A 19204-nucleotide genomic window follows, 5' to 3' on the forward strand; every position below is an offset into this window, starting at 1 on the left:
GTACCAGGGTGTTGAGGGGTTGTGACATGCCAGCATCCCACCAGCATGCTGGGGCCTCACCTAAGCAGTTGTGTCCGTCATGTGCCAGGCGGAAGCCGTCGTAGCAGGTACAGCGGTAGTTCCCAGGGATGTTCACGCACTCGTGGACACAGCCTGCATTATCCTCCCGCTCACACTCATCAACGTCTGGGGAGAGAGGAGGCAGGAGAGCTGCAGGGCTGCCCAAGGGGATGGCCAACCCTCTGCATGGGTGCTGAGCCCCATTTCCAGCGTGTTTGCACCCAGCCGATGTTGCATCCTGAGATCTCTTGCTTATTTGAGCAGGTCCCCAGCTCTGTTATCACGTACAGCATCCCTCCACACCCTGCAAAACCATCCCTGTCTGCACCCTGGACTCCCAGCTAACCTTAAAGCCTTGGCACAGCACAGTGCACTGGGAATCCCAAGGGATTTCCCACACTGGTGGGCAGAGCAGGACGTCTCCATGGCGAAGCCCTGCTGTGTGTGGAGCGCACTTTAATCCCTCTGCTATTTGTAGTCAGCCCATCCTGACTCTGGACCCACTCTGAGCAGAGCTGGGAATTCTTCCCCTGTGCCACTCCTGCTTTTCTGCTGCTGCTCCTCCACGGAGCCCGTTTTCATTCTGTGTCCAACTTGGCTGCATGTATCTCCATCTCCATCCATATCTGTATCATCTATACCTCCATATATTATTTCATATTATTATTTATATATTATTATTATATTTATATGATTTTAGCTGCTAGGCCAGTTCTGCAGCCTCTGGGTTGGAAACCCTGCAGCAAAAAGCACAGAGCTTTGTATAAAACAAGCCTCAGGTGATCTCCCAGGGACTGGGCAGCCCCAGTCTTGGAAATGCTGGGATAGCACAGAAGGTGCATTGTGACTGCCACTGCCACCAGCAAGGACAGCCATACTCCCCTCCATCCCCAGGCACTGTGGTGTCAATAGGCCAGGAGTTTAGAGCAAAAAAGGGGACTAAAACACGTGCAGTGTGCTGGGGTGAACCAGCTTTCCGCAAGGGCAGGGACACTGCTGAAGAGCCACCGCCAGCTCTGACCTGCTGGGGCTGTCACCTGTTGGACGAGTGGCACTGTTGGTGGTGATGTGTCCCTACCTTTGCAGTGCTTCCCGTCGCCGGTGTAGCCAGATTTGCAGATGCACTTGTAGGACTTCGGGGTGTTCTGGCAGATGGCATCGATGTGGCAGTTGTCAGTGCCCTCCACGCACTCATCGACATCTGCAAGGGGAGAGGCAGGGGAGCGATGGGGAGAGCTGGGGGGGCTCTACCCCACTGGAGCCACTGCTTGAGGGGATGAAACCAAGCAGCGCTCCAGCTCCTCAACCAGCCCATGACCCAGAAAGGCTTGAGGGAGCAGTGCAGTACACCCAGCCCTGACACAACGGGCGATGGCCTCACTGAGGGACATGGTGCATCACTAGGTCCACTCATGAGCCTATGTCCCCACTCTCATACAAACCACCCTGAAACCCCCCGACTCTCTCACATGTCTGATGGCAGGAAACACTGCTCAGGAGCCCAGAGTCCAGGCTGGAGCCAGCCCAGGGTGAGGTGAAAGTCTCTTGTCTCCTGTTAGCCATTTCCTGAGCTGACCAGTCACCCAAATCATCATCATCGCTTTCTATTCTTAGGTGCAGAAGGATGTGCAGGAATTAGCAGGAACCACGCTAAATAAACCTGGGAGCCGGGAGTGGGAAGATGTGAAAACATCAAAGCTTCCTTGGGGACACAGCCAAAATCTGCATCTTCCCATTCCCCCTTTTGCCCCTCAACCCACTTATCCGGGATGCAGCACCCTGGTACCCAGAGCATGACATCTGGAGCACTGTGCACCAGCGACGGCCTCAAGTGGTGATGCCCCAGGGTTTGCCATGGCAAGAGGCTGTGGGAGTGGAGGGTTTAATGGCATTTGGGAAACAGAGGAGCCTTGAGCACGTGGAGCAGAGGTTTGTGATCCAGAGGCTGCTCACCTGCCTGCTCTCTGCCTTCCCTCACAGGCAGGAAGGGAGGTGTGGTGCTCCGGAGCAGGCACATCCCCTCTCTGGCTGCCAATGCCTGCCAGGATGTAAGGCAGCTGAGTGCCCCTGGCAGGGGAGGTGCGTGCTGAGCATCACCCACAGCCCTTCAGGCGCGGGCAGGGCTCCCTGAGCACCCTGAGCTCCATGCTCTGACTCCACCAGCACATGGGAACGTCAGTTCTGCTCCTGGGGATATTCACCTCCACCACCTCCCACTGGGATGGGGAGGATCTCACCAGGGAAGGGGGATCAAGGGGCCCTCCAGCTGCCCTGCACCCCAGAAAGAGAAACCCGAGGCTGAGAAGCTCTCAGCTGCCTTTAGAAAGCTGCTCCAAGAACATGAAACATCCCTGCAAGCCGCGGGTGGGCAGGCAGCCCTGCCAGGACGGGGGCCACGGCCACCGGAGCATCGTCCCGAGCCTTATCCCAGCCATCCTGGAGGCTCCTTGCCGGGAGCTGTGAGTCAGCGGCGGGGGCAGGAGAGCTTTGCCTCCGCACCGGGGAGGCGGCACGTGCCTGCGCATTGTATAAATATTTACAGCCACATTCATATTTGTTATTTGACATTAGCCATGGCCCGCGGCCACCATGGCCTCCCCGGGGCCATTCATCACTGCCCGGAGCTTGACCCACTGCAGTGGGAACGATGGAGGGCTTGCACAGGGGACCAGCACCCTGCTCCCAGCACCCAACGCATCCCTGGGGAGAGGTTCACAGCCCTGCACAGGGGTCCTGTGGGTCTTGGGAAGGGCTGTTCTCCCTCTGGGGCGCTGAGCATGGTGCAGGTTTGGTTCCTCCCCAGCCAAACTTCACATTTGGCTGCAAACCCTATGGCACGGCTGCGCCGCTGCACTCCTGACCCACCTGCAAAGGCCCCATCCTCCAGACCAAAAAGCATGTGCAAATCATCACTGGTGGATAAAACCCTGCAAAAGCCACAGGGAGCAGAGCTTGCTCCTTCCTGACCATGTTCTCAGGCTCAAAAGGGCCTTTTGCCATAAGAAGCAGCACTTCCACCACCCATTAGTGCTGTTTGGCATCACCGCCTCCAGTGACTTCACCTCCGGCTCCTGCATCCCTCACCGGGGCTCCCAGGTGGGTGGTGGGAGGATGCTGCACTGGAGCAGGGGGATGCGAGTGGGATGTTGAGTGCTCTCTGCTCCACAAGCAGCAATGAGCACAAGGAGTCCACAGCAACATGGGCGATGCTGAACCAAAGATCTACTGCATTTGCAGATCCTGGTTCTGACCCTAAGGATTCAGAGCACTCCCTCAGCTCTTCCCCTACCAGGTTATAAATCACACCTTGGTGCTTCCAATTGATGGTCCCAAGGGGAGAGTTGCTGGCTCCCAGCACCCCAAGCACTCACCCTGACACCCAGGTGGGATCCAGCATCCAAACAGTACAGACCAATCATCAACCCCATCTCCTGCTAAAAACACCCAAACCCACACAGCACCCATCAACCATCACATCACTGATGTTTTCCCACCCTTCGGCCAGAAACCTCACTTTTTTTGGGGGGGGGGTATTTTCTATTTCTTTTTCCTCCTGCTCCCCCAAAGTCAAGGCCATGGACGAGGTCTGTGCAGCACTGAACACAACATCACGTCTCTCCCCCTCACACATGTGTGTTATTGGTCTTTTCTATCTTTTTCTTTTCCATTCTGTAACTTCAAAACGTCTCTAACTTTGGAAAGATTACACAGAAGTACAAAAGAAAACATTATAAATTTGACACTCTGTAATTTTTCCAAAGCTGGAGACATTCTGAAAGGTTATGGGATCATAAAAAAGAAAGGAAGAAAAAGGGGGAAAAAAGTGTGTGTGTGAGTGTGTGGGAAGAGTGACTAAACACTCTCCCTGGGACCCCAGGAGCCACCCTAAGGTTGGCAAAGACCCTAATGTCAGCAGGCTGAAGTTTTGGCTCCTCAGGAGTATCCTTCCAAAATGATGGAGTGAATTAAAAAAAAACCAAACAAAAAACCTCTGAAAAACTATACTTTTGCTTTTTTTTTTTTGTCAATGTAACCGGTGTTTTCCCACCAAAGGGCAGCTCAGTTGTTGGGACAACCTGCTCTTCCCACAGGAGAATATAATGCATCCAGAAAAAAGCCATCGGCTGGGCTGCTGCAGGTGCTCCAGGGATTTCATATTCAAGCCAAGCAAAGAGAAGATTTAACAAAGTAAATCACAGAATGATGGAATCACACAATGGTTTGGGCTGGAAAGGACCTTCAGATCATCCAGCTCCAACCCCCTGCTACGGGCAGGGATACCTTAGACCACATTGCCCAAGGCTCTGTCCAACCTGGCCTTAAACTCTGCCAGGGATGAAGCATTTACCCTTCTTTGCGCAGCCTGTTCCAGTGCCTCACCACATCCTTACTGATGTTCCCATCTCCATTCGTTCTTGCAAACTCCTCACTGGGGTGCACCCTGCTCATCCCACTGCTTGAGACCTTCTGAAGTCCAGGTTCCAAACCCACGTGGGCTTTGTGGGGGAAACCAGCCAGGTTGCAGACCTGCATCCCTCACTTACCCTGCTTGGACGAACAACCAGAAACCCTTTATCATCCCAAGCTGCCTGAAACAAGCCCAGACCTGGCAACAAGACGGATACATCATGCCTCAAATAGATGTCCCATCCCTGGCAGTGTTCAAGGCCAGGTTGGACACAGGGGCTTGGAGCAAGCTGCTCCAGTGGAAGGGGTCCCTGCCCATGGCAGGGGTTGGAGCTGGAGGAGCTTTAAGGTCCCTTCCCACACAAACCAGTTGGATTCTATGAAATCCCCAGAACTGGGGCACCTTGCTCTGCGTGGGATACTGAGCACTGAAGACATCACATCCTGGTGGAGACCAAGGTCTGACCCATGTCCAGTGGTCCCTGCTCCCATGCTCTGAGGTGAATTGGGACTCCTCAGGGAGCAGGAGCATCCTTGCCCCACTGTGCTGGGGAGTTTGTGAGGCAGGGCAGGAGGCTCCATGCTCACCCTGTGCCTCGGGCAATGTTTTTTCTTCCGTTGTGGGTGGGATTTTCCAGCACTGGCTGTTGGGCCCCGTTCCGCTCCAGCTGCAGCTTTATTCTCCATTTCAAAGGCACTGGAGGCAGACGGTTTCAACGCCACTGCCATTTCGAGAGTGCCAAAAGTGGGGGGACCGCCAGCCCCCCAGGACCGGGGTGCACCCAGCCGGGAAGAGAAGGGCTTTGACTGAGGCTGGTGGTGCTGGAGCCCATGGGCACCCAGGTCCCACATCTGCGCCCATCCCTGTGGCGTCGGGCTGCCGGCAATGTGCGCCGTAAAGCAACAGCTCATATATTTTTAGAGCCTGGATTGAGGCTCTTTCCTCACTTCCTTATTTTGTTTAAAACAAGAAAAATAATAATAAAAGATGGGGTTTTATCCATAGGCTGAAAGTCCAAATAAATTTGAGGAGGAGGCCAAGACAGGGCAGCAAAAACTAACCAGAAACCCCCTAAACACACCAATCCACTGTCCTTTTCCCCCTCTTCTGCGAGCACTTCAGCTCTTTCTTTCAACTTGATTTTATTCTTTATTTTTATATCGGCATATATGTTAACAGCCTGCCTGTATAGGGATGTGTGTGTAGCTGTTGGCAGGCACGTGGAGTTTCCACTCGGCCTTAATGCCAAATTAAAGCTTTATAACTTCAGTAGCTCTTTTTACCAGGGTATTAATAACCACCTCAGACACCGTGGTGCAGTTTATTAAGCATTTGTTTGCCCGGGGAGCTCACGAGGGCAACCCGTGCTGCGCTGCAGTGGGATGGGCACAGAGCACGGCCGTGGGCAGTGGTATCCCACTGGGAAAGGAATGGGAGCCGCAGGCTGGACAGAGGAGATGAAGATTCTCCGTGGGATGGCTTTGTGTAAATTGGCCAAATATGCATCATCTGAACTCAAGATCTAACTCGGGTGGTCAGTGATGGCTGGCTCAGGGATGTGGCGCCCGTGGTCCCTGGTAGAGGGATGTCTGCATCTCACCAAGCCCCACTGCTGGAGCCCGGTGCTCCATGCCTAAAAGCAGATGGGACCTGCTGGATGCAGCCACAGTACTTGGCCCTGTGGATGGAGCACACATGAAGGATGCAGAACCACAAGTCACAGTGAGGACCTGAGGGGGTTCACTGCCTGGCCACTCCACTGCCCCATACCCAGACCCTGCTCTGCACCCCTCACCCCAGGTTTTGCTTCCCCAAAGCTCCCAGTGCCCCCAGAGCAGCTTTTTTCCCCCTCACTGATGCATCCCACTGCTGTGAGGGCAGAGTTGGGTTGAGGTCCTCATCACCTGCACCAGCCTGGGTCAACCTGATGGATCTGAGATCCACCACCATCACCAGCGTCCCCTGGGGTGGGAAATGCTCCTTCCATCCCCATCCCACCTCCCTGAGCCAACCCTGGTCACTCAATTCAGTTGTGATTCCTCCGAGGAGGGTTTGGTGCTCCACACCAGCAGTGTGCTCATCTCCCATGGGAACTGCTGTTGCTGCTGTTGTTCATTTAGCTTATCAAGCTGCTCAAAGCTTGCCTTTAAAAATGTGTGTGTTTGGTTCTGGCTTTGGGAGCAACAATCACATCTCCAGCCCATCCTCACAGAAACACAGAGCAAACTTTATTTGCCATCCCAAGCTTCTCCTAAAGCCTCTCAGGGGACTTACAACTTTGGAAGTGAAGGTTAAGGTTATTCATGCACAGTTTTTTCCTAAATGGATTACTCCGGTACGACCATCTGGCAAAGGAACAGTCTCTATAAAACTAAAAGCGAAAACCCTCCTGAGCAGTTTGGAGGCAGCAATACATCCCCACTGCAAGGCTCAAGGTGTCTGAATATTTATACTCCCATTGGCAGTTACAAAAAACCCCTCTTCTTCCCTCCTTCCCACTCCCCCTTTTCCCCTTTTTAATCTCAGTACAGGCATGTTGGACGCCCTCAGTCAAAGCTCTCCTTTGAACTGCTCTATGCTGAAATGTTTACAGTTTTACATTTCATATTTCAGAGGGGCGGAGGGGACAGGCACAACAGTCGCACACTGTGAATGCACGGGAGGGAGGGGAGCGGGGGCCGAGGGGAGGAAGTTCGGTGGAGGTGGGAGGGAATCAAACAGCATCTCTGCTGCAATTGGAAAAACTTAGACTCCTAAAATATATATATATGTGTATGAAAGGAATCTGGCGGTGTAGGCTCCGCAGGTGCATCCCAGCCAAAGCCAGTCCCCACGCTGGATGGGGGCTTCATCCCAGAGCACTGGCCAAAAGGTCTGGTTCTAATCGTGGGTGACCATCACACTGCGCTAGGGTCGTGGTCCCACTTCGGACCCTGCACTGGGTGGGTGGCTGGGCTGTGGGAGCTGCAAACTGGGGTGCCCAGGGAGATGCTGCATCTCCCTCCCGGCTCTGTTCTCCCGGCCTCATTCCTGCAATTTGGTTTCAGGAAAAAAAGTGGTGAATCCTGCACCTTGTCTCCAGTTATGGGGGTGCTGCCAGCAGTGTGGCAGGGCCGGATCCGGGCACTCCGTGGTACAAGAGGAGGGGGTAAATCTGCCAGCCCTCAGGCTCCATCACCCTCAGCACACAAGGCAGGACTGATGTTGGCAGATGATGGGCAAGGGCGCTGCTCCACTGAGAGGCTCCTCTGCCTGGCAGGCTGTGGGATGCACTGATGAGAACAGGACGGGACTGGGGGTGGCACTACTTGTCCAAAGACCAGGGAGCTGTGGGTACAGCAGCAGCTTGGGGCTGTTTGGACACCTTGGCAGGGAGACCACAGGGAGACTTCATCCCAGCTGAATGCACACTGGGAGCTTCCCTGGGGTTCCTTGGATTTATACTGTCAGTTCTCCTCTTGAAAGCTTTCCTAGCCTTAAACTGACCCAATAAACCCTGCAGACAGGCAGGTCCTCTGGCAGACACCCTGCAGGCCCAGCGAATGGCTCTGCTAACTCCTTCCTTCCCTACAGACTAAACTTCCCAGGGTAATTCAGAGTGAGCAATGAGCCAGCGAGCCCGACACACAGGGTGATGTTAGCACAGCAAAACAAACCCATCTGATGGAAGAGGAGCCATCCCCAGCCCCTGACAGTCACCCAGTGAGGTGGGAGGGTGCTGTGTACCCCATCCTTAGGGTATCACCTCACAGATGCAGGGGGGATGCCTGATGCTTTCAGAAATACCCTACTAAAACATGCCCAGGCACACAGGGTGGCTTTGAAGAGCTCCACAACACTTGCACACACACAAAACGAGGTAGCATTGGGTTATAGGAATAGTGTGGGGTGATGCTGGGGCCACAACTTCAGGTTCATTCCAAAAGGTCCAGATCCGCCGCTGCCCTGAGCCCTCACATACCCACAGGCGCCAGCCTTCACCCTTCTCTCTCCAGCCCTCAGAACCCCACAGCAGCAGCTCCACTCTCCACCGTAACCCCCCCACCGCTGCAGAGTGTCCGGACCCCAGCTCTGCTCCGTGACTTCTCCAGGGGCTGGCATGAGCCAGCACCATCCCAGGCATACGGCGGGTGACCTCCCTCGGTGCAGGATTGAGCTCACCTCTCTCCACCCCCACTCCACCCCTCTCCTTCCCCGCAGGGATCTGTCAAGTCTCTGCACGATGGAATTTTACTTTGCTATTTTAATGCAATTCTGGCTCAGGCTTAAATGGAACTGGAAACCAAAAGGCCTTAATAAATAAATATTATGATAAGAAATGAAAGCAATGCATACACTCAAGATAATTGGGGGGGGGGGGGGGGGGGGGGATGGAGATGGATAGAAACCTAAGCATTCCTGTCTATGCCTAAATCATAAAGCTTTACATGAAGTTGGATGCCTTCTTACCAAACCTTTGCCCTGGAACACGTCCCCCGTGCTTGCCCAGACTGCCCTCCTGAAAAGTCTCCTATTGTTTAAGGAACACTTTAAGCCAGATAAGACAATAGCCTTGAAATTCCTTCTAACTTTGTCGGTGACAGGGCTCAGGGCGACCATGCACGGGGCTGAAATACTCTTACAAGAGCTCTTTAATCCTATCCTGTGCTCCTATATTTCATTCACACTCTATTTAATCTCGCCGTACGCATAAACACGCAGCTACTACAATAGCAAGAGCCAAAGCTGGGTTTGATAAATCTTACACACCGTGGAGTGTATGGAAAAAACACCAAAAAGAAAAGAAACCCCAAGAGATTCAGAGCGGGGAGTTAAGAGGAACCCCCCCTTGAGAGAGCCAAGGGGATCATGCACATAGGGCTGTGTGTGTTTGGGTGTGCGCGCGCACTCCTGCGCGTGTGTAAGGGAAAAAAACCCAGCTAAATATAGAGGTGCTATAGAAAACCTAAGGTATAGCTTAGACCATACATAAAGCTACATGTGTGTGTCTGGGCAGGAGAAATCAAGGCTCGATTACAGAGTGGTGGAGCAGAAAGCCTGAAGTTGATAACGCTGGGACGTACCTCCCTCTTTTTGCCAGAGATCGGGAAAGAGCTCCTGTATTTTTCAAGCTTTGCTGTGTTCAGCCCCCCACCCCCTATAGCACAGCGCTGCAGATTCAACCCCTGCCTGGGTACAACACACACAGCCACAGACGCAACCTCCCGGCGTTACAGACATCACGGTCTCTTCCCTCCAACCCAGCCCCAAAGGAGCCCTGTGGGTGTGATCCCATCCCACGGACACCCTACCCCAGAAAAGCCCCCCAAGCCCCTCCAAACGGCCGCGTTTTCCCTGCGATGGGTGCAGACTTCTTTGCCCACCCGAATTTTCTGCCTCTGCACCCCCTGCCTTGAGAGAAAGCGTCTGAACCAAATCCTAAAGTGCAAAAAGCACAACTCCTGAAAGAGTTCCCAGAAAAAACAACCCCAAAGCAAAGGCAGCAGCAAGAATATCTGCACGCACCGTTTAACATCCCCTCCACTATTTGCTGTTATTGCTGCTAATTCCTCCAGCCTGCATCTAAAACCCCAGATCCAAAGAGGTCCTAACGCACGCATCGAACAGCAACCCTTCGAGCTGGGGAGATTTTCTCTTACCTTGACTGGCTTTATTTGCCAGCGTGTTTCCAGAGTGCAGGAGAAAGAAAAGGATGGAAAATCCAGCAAGCTGCAAAACTCCCATTGCAATCCCAGTCTGCATGGAGGAGTAAGGGGCAAGACGGGGGGGATTTCCAGTGCTTTAAAGGAAACAAGAGGCTGAGCATGCGAAGGGAAATCAAGAGGAGGAAGGGGCTCTCTTCTTGCCGTGTGTGAGACAGAGGGAAGGAAGGGAGCAGAACTGATGGAAAAGCTGCTCTGGGTTCAGTTTGGGGCTCTTGGTGTTGCTAAAGAGGAGAGCGCGAGGGAAGGAGACCCAGGGCAGTTGGAGGAAAGTGGACTCTATCGCCCTCTCTCTGGCGGCCGCTCTGATCCCTTCTTCTCTCCTTTTTTTTCTCCCCCCCTTAAATAATCCCAGCCAATTCCAGTTTTGCAAGAGAGCAGCAGCAGGAGCAGGAGCAGCAGCAGCAGCGCTGGAGGGGGGAAGCAGGCGCCTTGCCCTGGTGCTGGGGACCTGAGAAAGGGGAGTGGAAAGGAGAGCCCCATCCAAGCAACGCCCTTCTCTCTCTCTCTCTCTCTCCCAGCCTTTCTTTCTTTCTATTTGGCTTTGGTTTACTCCTTCCCGGCTCCCCCTCCCTCGTACCCCCAAGGCTGGGCTTTGCCTGCAGGAATTTACAGTCTACTCTGGAGGAGAAGGGCCAGTAGCCATGGAGACTGCTTCCCTGGGAGCAGGGAGGTCAGGCGGAGACCAGGGGCGATCAATGCATCAATGCAAAGCCCCCCGCAACCCCCAGACCCACCTCGCAGCCCCTCGGCCACCGAGGGCTTGGGGTGGTGGCAAGGGGGGGGGGGGGGGGGGAACGGGACATGCAAGGGGAGGGGTATGGCATGGGAAAAGGCAATGGGTGGAAAAGGGGAGGGAAAACCACACACACGCACATGTATACATACACATGTAAGAAAAAACCCTAAAACAGAGTTTGCAGATGGCACAGCCTGGCTGGGCTCAGCGGCTGTGGGAGCATCTTGGGGTGCTGCGATGGTGGAATTTGGGATCAGAAAGCAGCTCTGCTATTTGTAAGAGAAAGGTGGGGAAGGAGGGGCTGGAAATAAGGGTCGAAGGGGGAAGAAAAAAAGACCTGAGTATCCCAGGGGGTGTTTGCTTGCTCGGAGGAGCCTTTCCCGGGCTGCCCCCCCTGCAGCCGGCAGCCCAGGGGTGCAGAGGGACCCTCTGCCATGCCCCGTGGCTGCCCCTGCAATGGGAGCTGCTGGCACCATCTCTCTTCCAGGGTGTTCCTGCTCAGCTGGGAAATTGCAGCAGGAGATAGGGCTAGGAGCTGGGAACGTGGTCGGGATTAAGGCTTATGGTGATTCCACCTGCTCAGGAACATGGGGTCCCATGGAGCCAGTGGTCATCCTGCCCATGGGGTCCTCCCAGCCCACCCTGCTGCCCTGTAGTCTTTCCATACCCTCTTTTGTCCTAATAACCCCTAAAGATACAATAAAGGGGGCTGGAGGTGATGGAAGGTGTCCGGCTAAGCCAAGGCACCGGCTCTCATCTTGCTGTGGAGAGAAGGGGAGGGACCTCAGCTGGACAGGAGGATGCTGAGGAGTCCCTGGGTCTGGTTATGCTTTCCCTACAGAAATGCCTGACCCTTGGGCTGCCTTCATGGGATCTTCCCTGAGGGAGTGGGTTTGCAGAAGCAGGTGTGTTTCAGATGGGACAGATGCAGCATGGCTGGCCCAGGCGAGCACCCCATGTGGAAATCAGGAGCTCATCCACACAATGGGTCTTTCCAAAGGCAGAGGCCAGCCCAGCCCTGCAGAGCTATCCTGCACCCACAAAGCTCTGCTGGCTGCCAGCGGGTCACACACACTGAGCATCGGGGCCCTAAACCCATGCAGGAACCAACCCCTTCGAGGGGTTGACCAGCATCAGCCAAAGGACAGAAGCACAGATGTGCCCATTACACCCAGCATAAGTCTCCAACATCCAAACTCACATCTGCATGATGGCTGCAGGTAAACCTGGAGCCAGGGGTGTCTGCAGGGCTCTTGTCTGACTGGGCTGGCAGCTCAGCGCAAGGCAGCTTCCAGCCCATCCTAGCTAAAAGGGATTTCTCAACAGAGACAACTGGCTCTGCCCTAGCCCAGTTGGGTAAGAAATCCAGAGGAAGAGCACTTGCACCAACACGACCAGTGCAGTAACTCACAGCACATCTTGCTACATGATAGGGAATCAAAACAGTAGTGCACAACCATTCCTGGCACAGCCAGGCTCCAGGGCAGCTTGGGAAGGGACTAAGATGCAGAAATGATTATTAAAGCTGTAATAGGTTTTTATATATGTAAAATACTAATATGGAGGTGTCACTGTTAGGATGCATTAGGAAAGGATCATGATCCCCCAGTGGGAATGTGCCATCCCACTCAGCACCCCACTGGAGGAGGCTCCTGGCTCCTTTAATCCCATCCAGTCCAACCCTTACCCCAGCACTGCCAAGGCCACCCCTAACCCATGGCACTGAGGCCTCGTCTCCACGCTGTGTGAACACTTGCAGGGACGGTGACTGCAGCCCTGCCCTGGGCAGCCTGTTCCAATGCCTGAGCACCCTCTGGGGCAGGAATTGTTCCTCAGCTCCATCTAAACCTGCCCTGGGGCAGCTTGAGGCCATTAAAATGGGCCAAAATGAGTCAAAATGGGAACTCTCTGCTTGGGATCCCTGTGCCCAACCACCACACCTCAGAGTGCGGGACACATCCCATCCCATGATCCTTTATCATCATAACCAGAGGAAAACTAAACAGTCCTCCTCTTTTTCCTTTCCTCTAACCTATCTTCTAAATCTGGAAAGTGATCTCGAGGCACAAGGGACAAGACCTTCAGCGATGTTGATTTATAACCAAGCTTCTAAATTACAGGTTTACACATTCGTATAAACATCCATAAACCAGTTTAAATACACAGCATCGTATGTAATCACAACGCCAAGACACCGGGCAGCCACATGACAGCACAGGGGGACAGCAAACTCCTTGCTCACACCCAGACAGCCTCGGTGGGGAGAGATCTCCAGCCAAAGGCTCCCAGTTCAACCAGTGCCTTGCACTGAGGGCTGGGTTTTGCTGTTGAAGGTAGGTCCTCAGCTGAAGGCAGCATCATTCACACCATAGGGAGCAAAGGGGTTGCAAACCCCATGTCTCACTCCTCCAACAGGGTTGTGAAGCACCATGGGTTGGGGCAAGGAGCTGACATTTGGAAACTCCCTGAATAAATGCATAATCTTGTTTTCTTCCAAAAGCACGAGGACTGGTTGAGCAGAAGGGCTGATGGAGGTCCCAGGGCTGCCACAGTTCCCCTCCGAGCACAGGGACATCCAGAGCGCAGATGGAGATTCCCGAGATCACACAGGGAGTCTGGAGGGAGAGCCATGAATCACACTTAAACCTCCTGCACGACAACCCAGTGCTTCAGCCCCGATGGCTCCTCACCAGCTCCTGCTGCCACAGGGTTGCACGGATCCATTCCCAGGAGCCCTCCCTGGAGCCCTTCAAAAGCACTGGGACAACCCCTCCATCCCAAGCCCTGTGCGCACACACGTGTGTGTCTCTATGCGTGTTTCTGGCAGGGAAGGAGGCGACAGGAGTCTCCTTCCCACTGCCTCCACTCCCCGTCGTGCACTTCTGGGCAAAATCCATTTGCTTTGGCTTCATGTAGGGCCAGAAGTTTCGGTCCATTGTGCTGCGGCACTGAAGAGCCAGAGAGGAATTGTCAACCATGCCGAAATGGTTACATGGGGAGTAATGAGAATTTACTGCACCCTGCTCCCGTCCCTTCGCCAAGGAATAAAAGCAAAAGATCACAACAGGCATTTTTTTAATTTGAAGGAAAATTAAAAAAAGAACGGATTCTGCCCTTGGAAACCAACCACCACATCCACAGATCAAAGCAGCCCTTCTCTCATTCAGGGGTTTAAGAGGTTTCTGCAGCTACAGAGATGTTTACACAGGCAGAGAGATACATACATTGTGCAGTCCTGATGCTGCTTCTCCCCCCTTCATCTGGCAAAACATTCCCTGGGAGGCAATATGAGGTCATTCCTAGACCCGGCCTTGTTTTCCTCAAGCTGCAAAGCTTCGGGGCAAGAGGCAATTCATTTCCCATTAGCACACACACATTTGCACTTGGAACTCTCCCATGTGTGTTTTGCTGGGGGAGCTCAGAACAGACAGGGGACTGGCCCTGTGTTCCCAGAGGGAATTCCAGCAGCCGGGGCTGCCGGGAGGGTCAGCAGCTCTGGCAAAGCCACTAGGGAGGTACATGGAGCGGCGGGTTGGCATCTTCTGCAGACCGGCATCTTCTGCAGACCGGCCGTAATGTTTCTGTGGCTTCCACCACCACTTTTATTAGGAGAGGGGCCGAGCGGCTCTGGGGAGGTCTAATGGGCTGTAAAGAGCTTTTTCCCCTCTGCCTCCCTGGCTCAAGCCCAAGAGGAGCAGCACGAGTCCTGCTCCAGTGCTCATGCCGGGACGGAGCGCATGGGAATGCACCAGGACAGACACTCCCTTCACCTCTCGCCATCAGCACCTTGGTCCATCTGCTCCACGGGCAGCTCCTGCTTTGGCAAAGCTGACAGGCTGTGGCTTGGGAGCCCCCCTGTGCTATCTGTGCAAACTAAAGGAAACTCTGAAACTAGACCTCCCCATCTCTAGCATGAATTCAATGCCCTATGGTGTGAGTGAGCTGCATCTTCATCTCTGATCACACATCTGCATGATGCTGGAGCCAAAAGAGGTTTCTAAGCACTAGAAGCTGCTGAGAAGTAACAGGCAAAAGCAAAACTCCCATAAAAGACCTGAGGGCTTGCAGAAGCAGCAAGTGAATCAGGCAGGATACTGGAAGAAAAAAAGGGCAAAATGCTGCAAATCAGGAGATTCCCCTTCCTCTCTGGTTCACAGAGGCACAGCACTGCCAGTCCCAGGCAGGACCTCACCTCTTCACAGCACCCAGAGCACCCAGCAGTTCGGGTGATGGGTGCTGGTACCGTATCCTGACACTGCACACTAGAAGAAGCTGGCAGCAGAGACATTTTGATGCCCTAGTGAGGCTGTGGTCTAGAACTCAGAACAAAATAGACTATTTTAAAAACAGGGAGGAAAACAGTATTCTCTGTAACACACCAACAGCATGGACTTCACTGACGCCACCAGCCCCTATCACCAGCTCCCGGCTTCATCCTTCATTTCCCCCAAAGCCCAGTTTTATCAAGATGCCTCCAATGTGGATAAAAAAGCCCCAAGTCCCACTAAATGTCTGCCTGTCACCCTCTGACACCTTTTTTCCAGTGTCACGGAGCTTCCCAAAGTGCCCTTGTTTGTAATTCCCAGTCTGCAGCAGAAGGTGACACACACTGAGGTGAGGTGACCTAACCAGCGTCACCAGGAAGCTCGATGGCAGCACCAGGAATAGCCCTATTCCCAGCTAACCACTAACCACATTTACCCCAGAATAAGGGTCCCTTTTTCCAGCTGAATTTATAACAGCTTTCCAAGTGACATAAGCTCTTACAGAAATAGGCAGGGGTTTATTCCAGAATAATTACTGGGAAATCATACTGGAGCATGTATAATTACACTGGTGAGTTGGACCCCATGCCACTGACTTGCTCCATGCTCCATATGGCTTTTATCGCATCCTCCTTTTCCATGAGCACATGTATGTCAACTGGCACATCAGCAGGATGTGGGTGGAGAAGGAAGGGGCTTTGGGTAGAAAGGAAAGTGATAGATCCCTCGTTAAAGCTCTGTTAATCACATTTCCCACGGAAGATAGCCTGATAATAGCTCTTAGAGCTACTGAAATCAAAAGGAGTCTTTTGGGGTGCACTGGATCACCCTCCAGGTAGATTCAGCAACACTCTGTGGCTGCTTCATGTTCAGCCCAGGCACAGCTTTGGAACAAGTGTTTTAAATGCATTTCATGTCCTACACACAAAATCAAGCTCAGGGTTCAGGTTGAATCATAGAATAGTTTGTGTTGGAAAGGACCTTAAGATCACCATTTTCACCCCCCTGCCACAGGCAGGAACAACTCACATGAGAGCAGATTACTCCAACCCCGTCCAACCTGGCCTTGAACACTGCCAGGGATGGGGCAGCCACAGCTTCTCCGGGCACCCTGTGCCAGCGCCTCAGCACCCTCACAGGGAAGAGCTGCTTCAAAGCTGAAGCATTTGAGGCCTGAAACATTTCTGACACAGGCTGTTGGAACACATTGTACTCGGTACTCATCAAAACCAAATTCACACACGCTTATCAGGTGCTGATGTGTCTGTATATTCCACAAGAGCACTATCTGCGTCTGCATGATCCCGGGGCCAGCATATGAGGACTTTAGGGTTAACTCAGCACCAGTGACACCACTTTAACTCCAGGACCCAGACACAAGTGTTTAAAAGTAGCACTTCTCTCCTTAAAATAGTTTATGAATCTTACTCGGGGTTAAATCCAACACCCTCGAGCAGAAGGAGACCTATTAATTCCTGAGTTTTTTCCTGCTGTAGTAAAGCAGCATTTTATGTGTAAGATGTGAGTCCTTTTCCCACTTGCATTTCCAGTGACAATTTAACAAGGCAGCAGTTTATTTCCAACAGCCCCAGCCAGACCTCAGCCAACTGCGTCAATATTATGTTACTTATACAAATGCTACCTTAGAGTCAACACCACGCTTGGGGGAGGCTTTTTTCCTCCTTTTTTTTTAGAAAGGGTTCCTCCAGGATGATGTATGTGAAACTCTTAAAATACTGAGGGTAATACAAGCTTTTTAAAGCTTACCTGCATGCAGAGGCTCTGCTTTAAAGCATGAAACACGCTTTTACTCGAGGGCACTGACCTGACCAAAGGCATTTGCTAATTAATTCATTCTTCCAAGAGACTTAACTGCCTCTTGCCTTCGGAAACCAAGGCAAACCCGAGCCAAATCCAGAGCCTGTGGAAAACACGGAGAGACCCTTATTGACTGCAGGAAACTTCAGAGCTGGGAGCTGGCTCCTGCTTGGCCGGTGCCAGCCACGGAGAGCAGCCGTGGGGCAGCCGTCCAATTCAAGCTGGCTGCTCTCCCCACATGGTTTTCCTTAGCGCTGCTTTCAGGATAGAGGAGGGATGCAGGGCCTGGGCAAGACCTTCCTCACCCCCCTCCTATGATGCCATTTTGGAGTGTCTCTCCCATGCTGCTGCAGCAGCGCGCCACAGGCTTACCCTGGCTGTTGGCTTGTTTGATGGATGCTCCTGCGGTCCACACTCTCCTCTTGTCTTTGGCACACTCTCCCAAAACCCTCAGATGTTTTCTGGTCCAGCACAAGCTCAGTGTGACAGGATCATCCCTTTGGCCCAGCCTCCCAAGCACAGGACTCTTGAGATCCCTACAAGTACCACACTGCATCCTCACCACCAGCACCCCCAAAACCTGGGTATTCTAACCCTACACATGGGTAAAAGGTCTGACAAAATCCCAAGCCCAACACAAGCAGCTTTCCAATATCTGAAGGGGGCTCCAAGGATGCTGGAGAGGGACTCTTCATCAGGGACTGTAGCAATAGGACAAGGGATGATGGGTTCAGACTGAAACAGGGCAAGTTCAGGTTGGATCTAAGGCAGAAGCTCTTCCCTGTGAGGGTGCTGAGGCGCTGGCACAGGGTGCCCAGACAAGCTGTGGCTGCCCCATCCCTGGCAGTGTTCAAGGCCAGGTTGGACACAGGGGCTTGGAGCAAGCTGCTCTATGGAAGGGGTCCCTGCCCATGGCAGGGGTTGGAACTAAATGATCTTAAGGTCCTTTCCAACCCAAACCATTCTATGATAAGCTGTGGAAACAAGGGGAACCCAAAAAACAAGGTTCCCCCACAGCACTGCCAGCTGGGAAAGCCCTACAGGATCTCTGTGATCCTGCACTGGAGCAGTTTCACGTGAGAACAGAGCAGCCTCAGTGTGTCAACAAGCCCTGAACCCCCGGGGGCGGCTGGGAGATGCCATTATTTTATTATTTTTTTTAATTTAAAACGAACTTCTTAACCTACAGGAAAGTAAATGTTCTTCTGGGATGGCCAAGGAAACCACGCTGGGATTTTCCAAATGGCTATGACTGCCTGTTTATGAGCAGAGGCTTCCAAACGCAGAAATAAATGGCTTGCTCTCAGCAGGTTTTCCTTTCTATATTTACCCTCACCTGAAATGAACATTCTTGCACACTGCAACGTTTATTCCCTCTGATCAGGGGAGTGGGTGAAGAAACCAACCGGCCACAACACGTCAAATAAATTGTTAATCTGCTGTTTGCACTGGGGCAGGGGAGGAGGAGGAGGAGGGAGTCCTTTGGCTTTTGGGCAGTGATCAGGTCCCACTTACAACTTCCATTTCAGCTCAGCAGAAGCACTTTGCTTTCCTGCTGCTGCTGCTTGTGGCTGCCGAGAGCTGGATCCTTCATGGAGCTGACCCAATGGATGTCTGCCCTCTCCTCATGGCACCCGAGCATCCTTGGTCACAGGCAGCTGATGGAAAAGGTTGCTCTCCTCATTGCATGGGAAAAAACCAAGCTTCAAGGTGCAAGGACCAGCCTGAGGCTGCACAAGAAGCCTTCTGTGGGACACAAAAGTGCACTCTGATCCCAAGTGAATGCACAAGCATGAGACAATCCTCTCCAGAGTGCTGGGCTTTGAGATCCCCTTCCATGAGTCCCAGTTTCCACGCTGGGTATTTCTCTGCCTGTTCTCAAGGTGGGAAGAGGTCCCTACAGATGGCAGAGGGATGATCCCTCCCACAGTCAGGTCCCTGGCAGGCATGAACTGCCCTGCTGACATGCAAAATGGCCATAAAAGACCCAAAAGTCCTTCCTGACAAGGGGCCAGGGGGGCTGAGCCATTGCAAACCTAAACTTAACATGAGGCTGGGCAGTCAGCTGTAAAATCTCTCCTAATCCCAGCCTTTGGAAAGGGGAGGACGGGGAGATCACCTGCTTCTCCAGGACGTCACCCACATCACATGGCTTCTGGGTCACGCTCACGCCAGCCACCACCACCTTCAAATCTGGGCTTGACCTCCAGTT

At 53.0% G+C, this 19204-nt stretch overlaps 1 protein-coding gene across 6 annotated transcripts in view; it reads right to left on the bottom strand.

The window, feature by feature from the left end:
• Positions 1-10826, bottom strand: part of SCUBE3 (signal peptide, CUB domain and EGF like domain containing 3) — a 35645-nt gene extending 24819 nt beyond the window's left edge. For 3 of the 6 annotated variants that reach the window (XM_057404314.1, XM_057404305.1, XM_057404296.1), the window contains exons 1-3: positions 10108-10823; positions 1139-1261; positions 61-186 (exon numbers count right to left, since the gene is read on the bottom strand). In XM_057404314.1, the coding sequence (XP_057260297.1) occupies positions 61-186; positions 1139-1261; positions 10108-10210 (352 nt within the window). In that variant the 5' untranslated portion in view covers positions 10211-10823. Of the gene's footprint in view, positions 1-60; positions 187-1138; positions 1262-10107 lie in introns of all 6 variants that reach the window. The other 3 variants (XM_057404326.1, XM_057404320.1, XM_057404337.1) reach the window with 2 other exon arrangements.
• Positions 10827-19204: the final 8378 nt, after the last annotated feature.

The sequence above is a fragment of the Pezoporus wallicus genome, unplaced genomic scaffold (assembly GCF_028554395.1).
Source record: "Pezoporus wallicus isolate ANWC-B61680 ecotype Strahan unplaced genomic scaffold, APGP_CSIRO_Pwel_v1 contig_5863, whole genome shotgun sequence".
Classification (NCBI taxonomy): Eukaryota; Metazoa; Chordata; class Aves; order Psittaciformes; family Psittacidae; genus Pezoporus; species Pezoporus wallicus.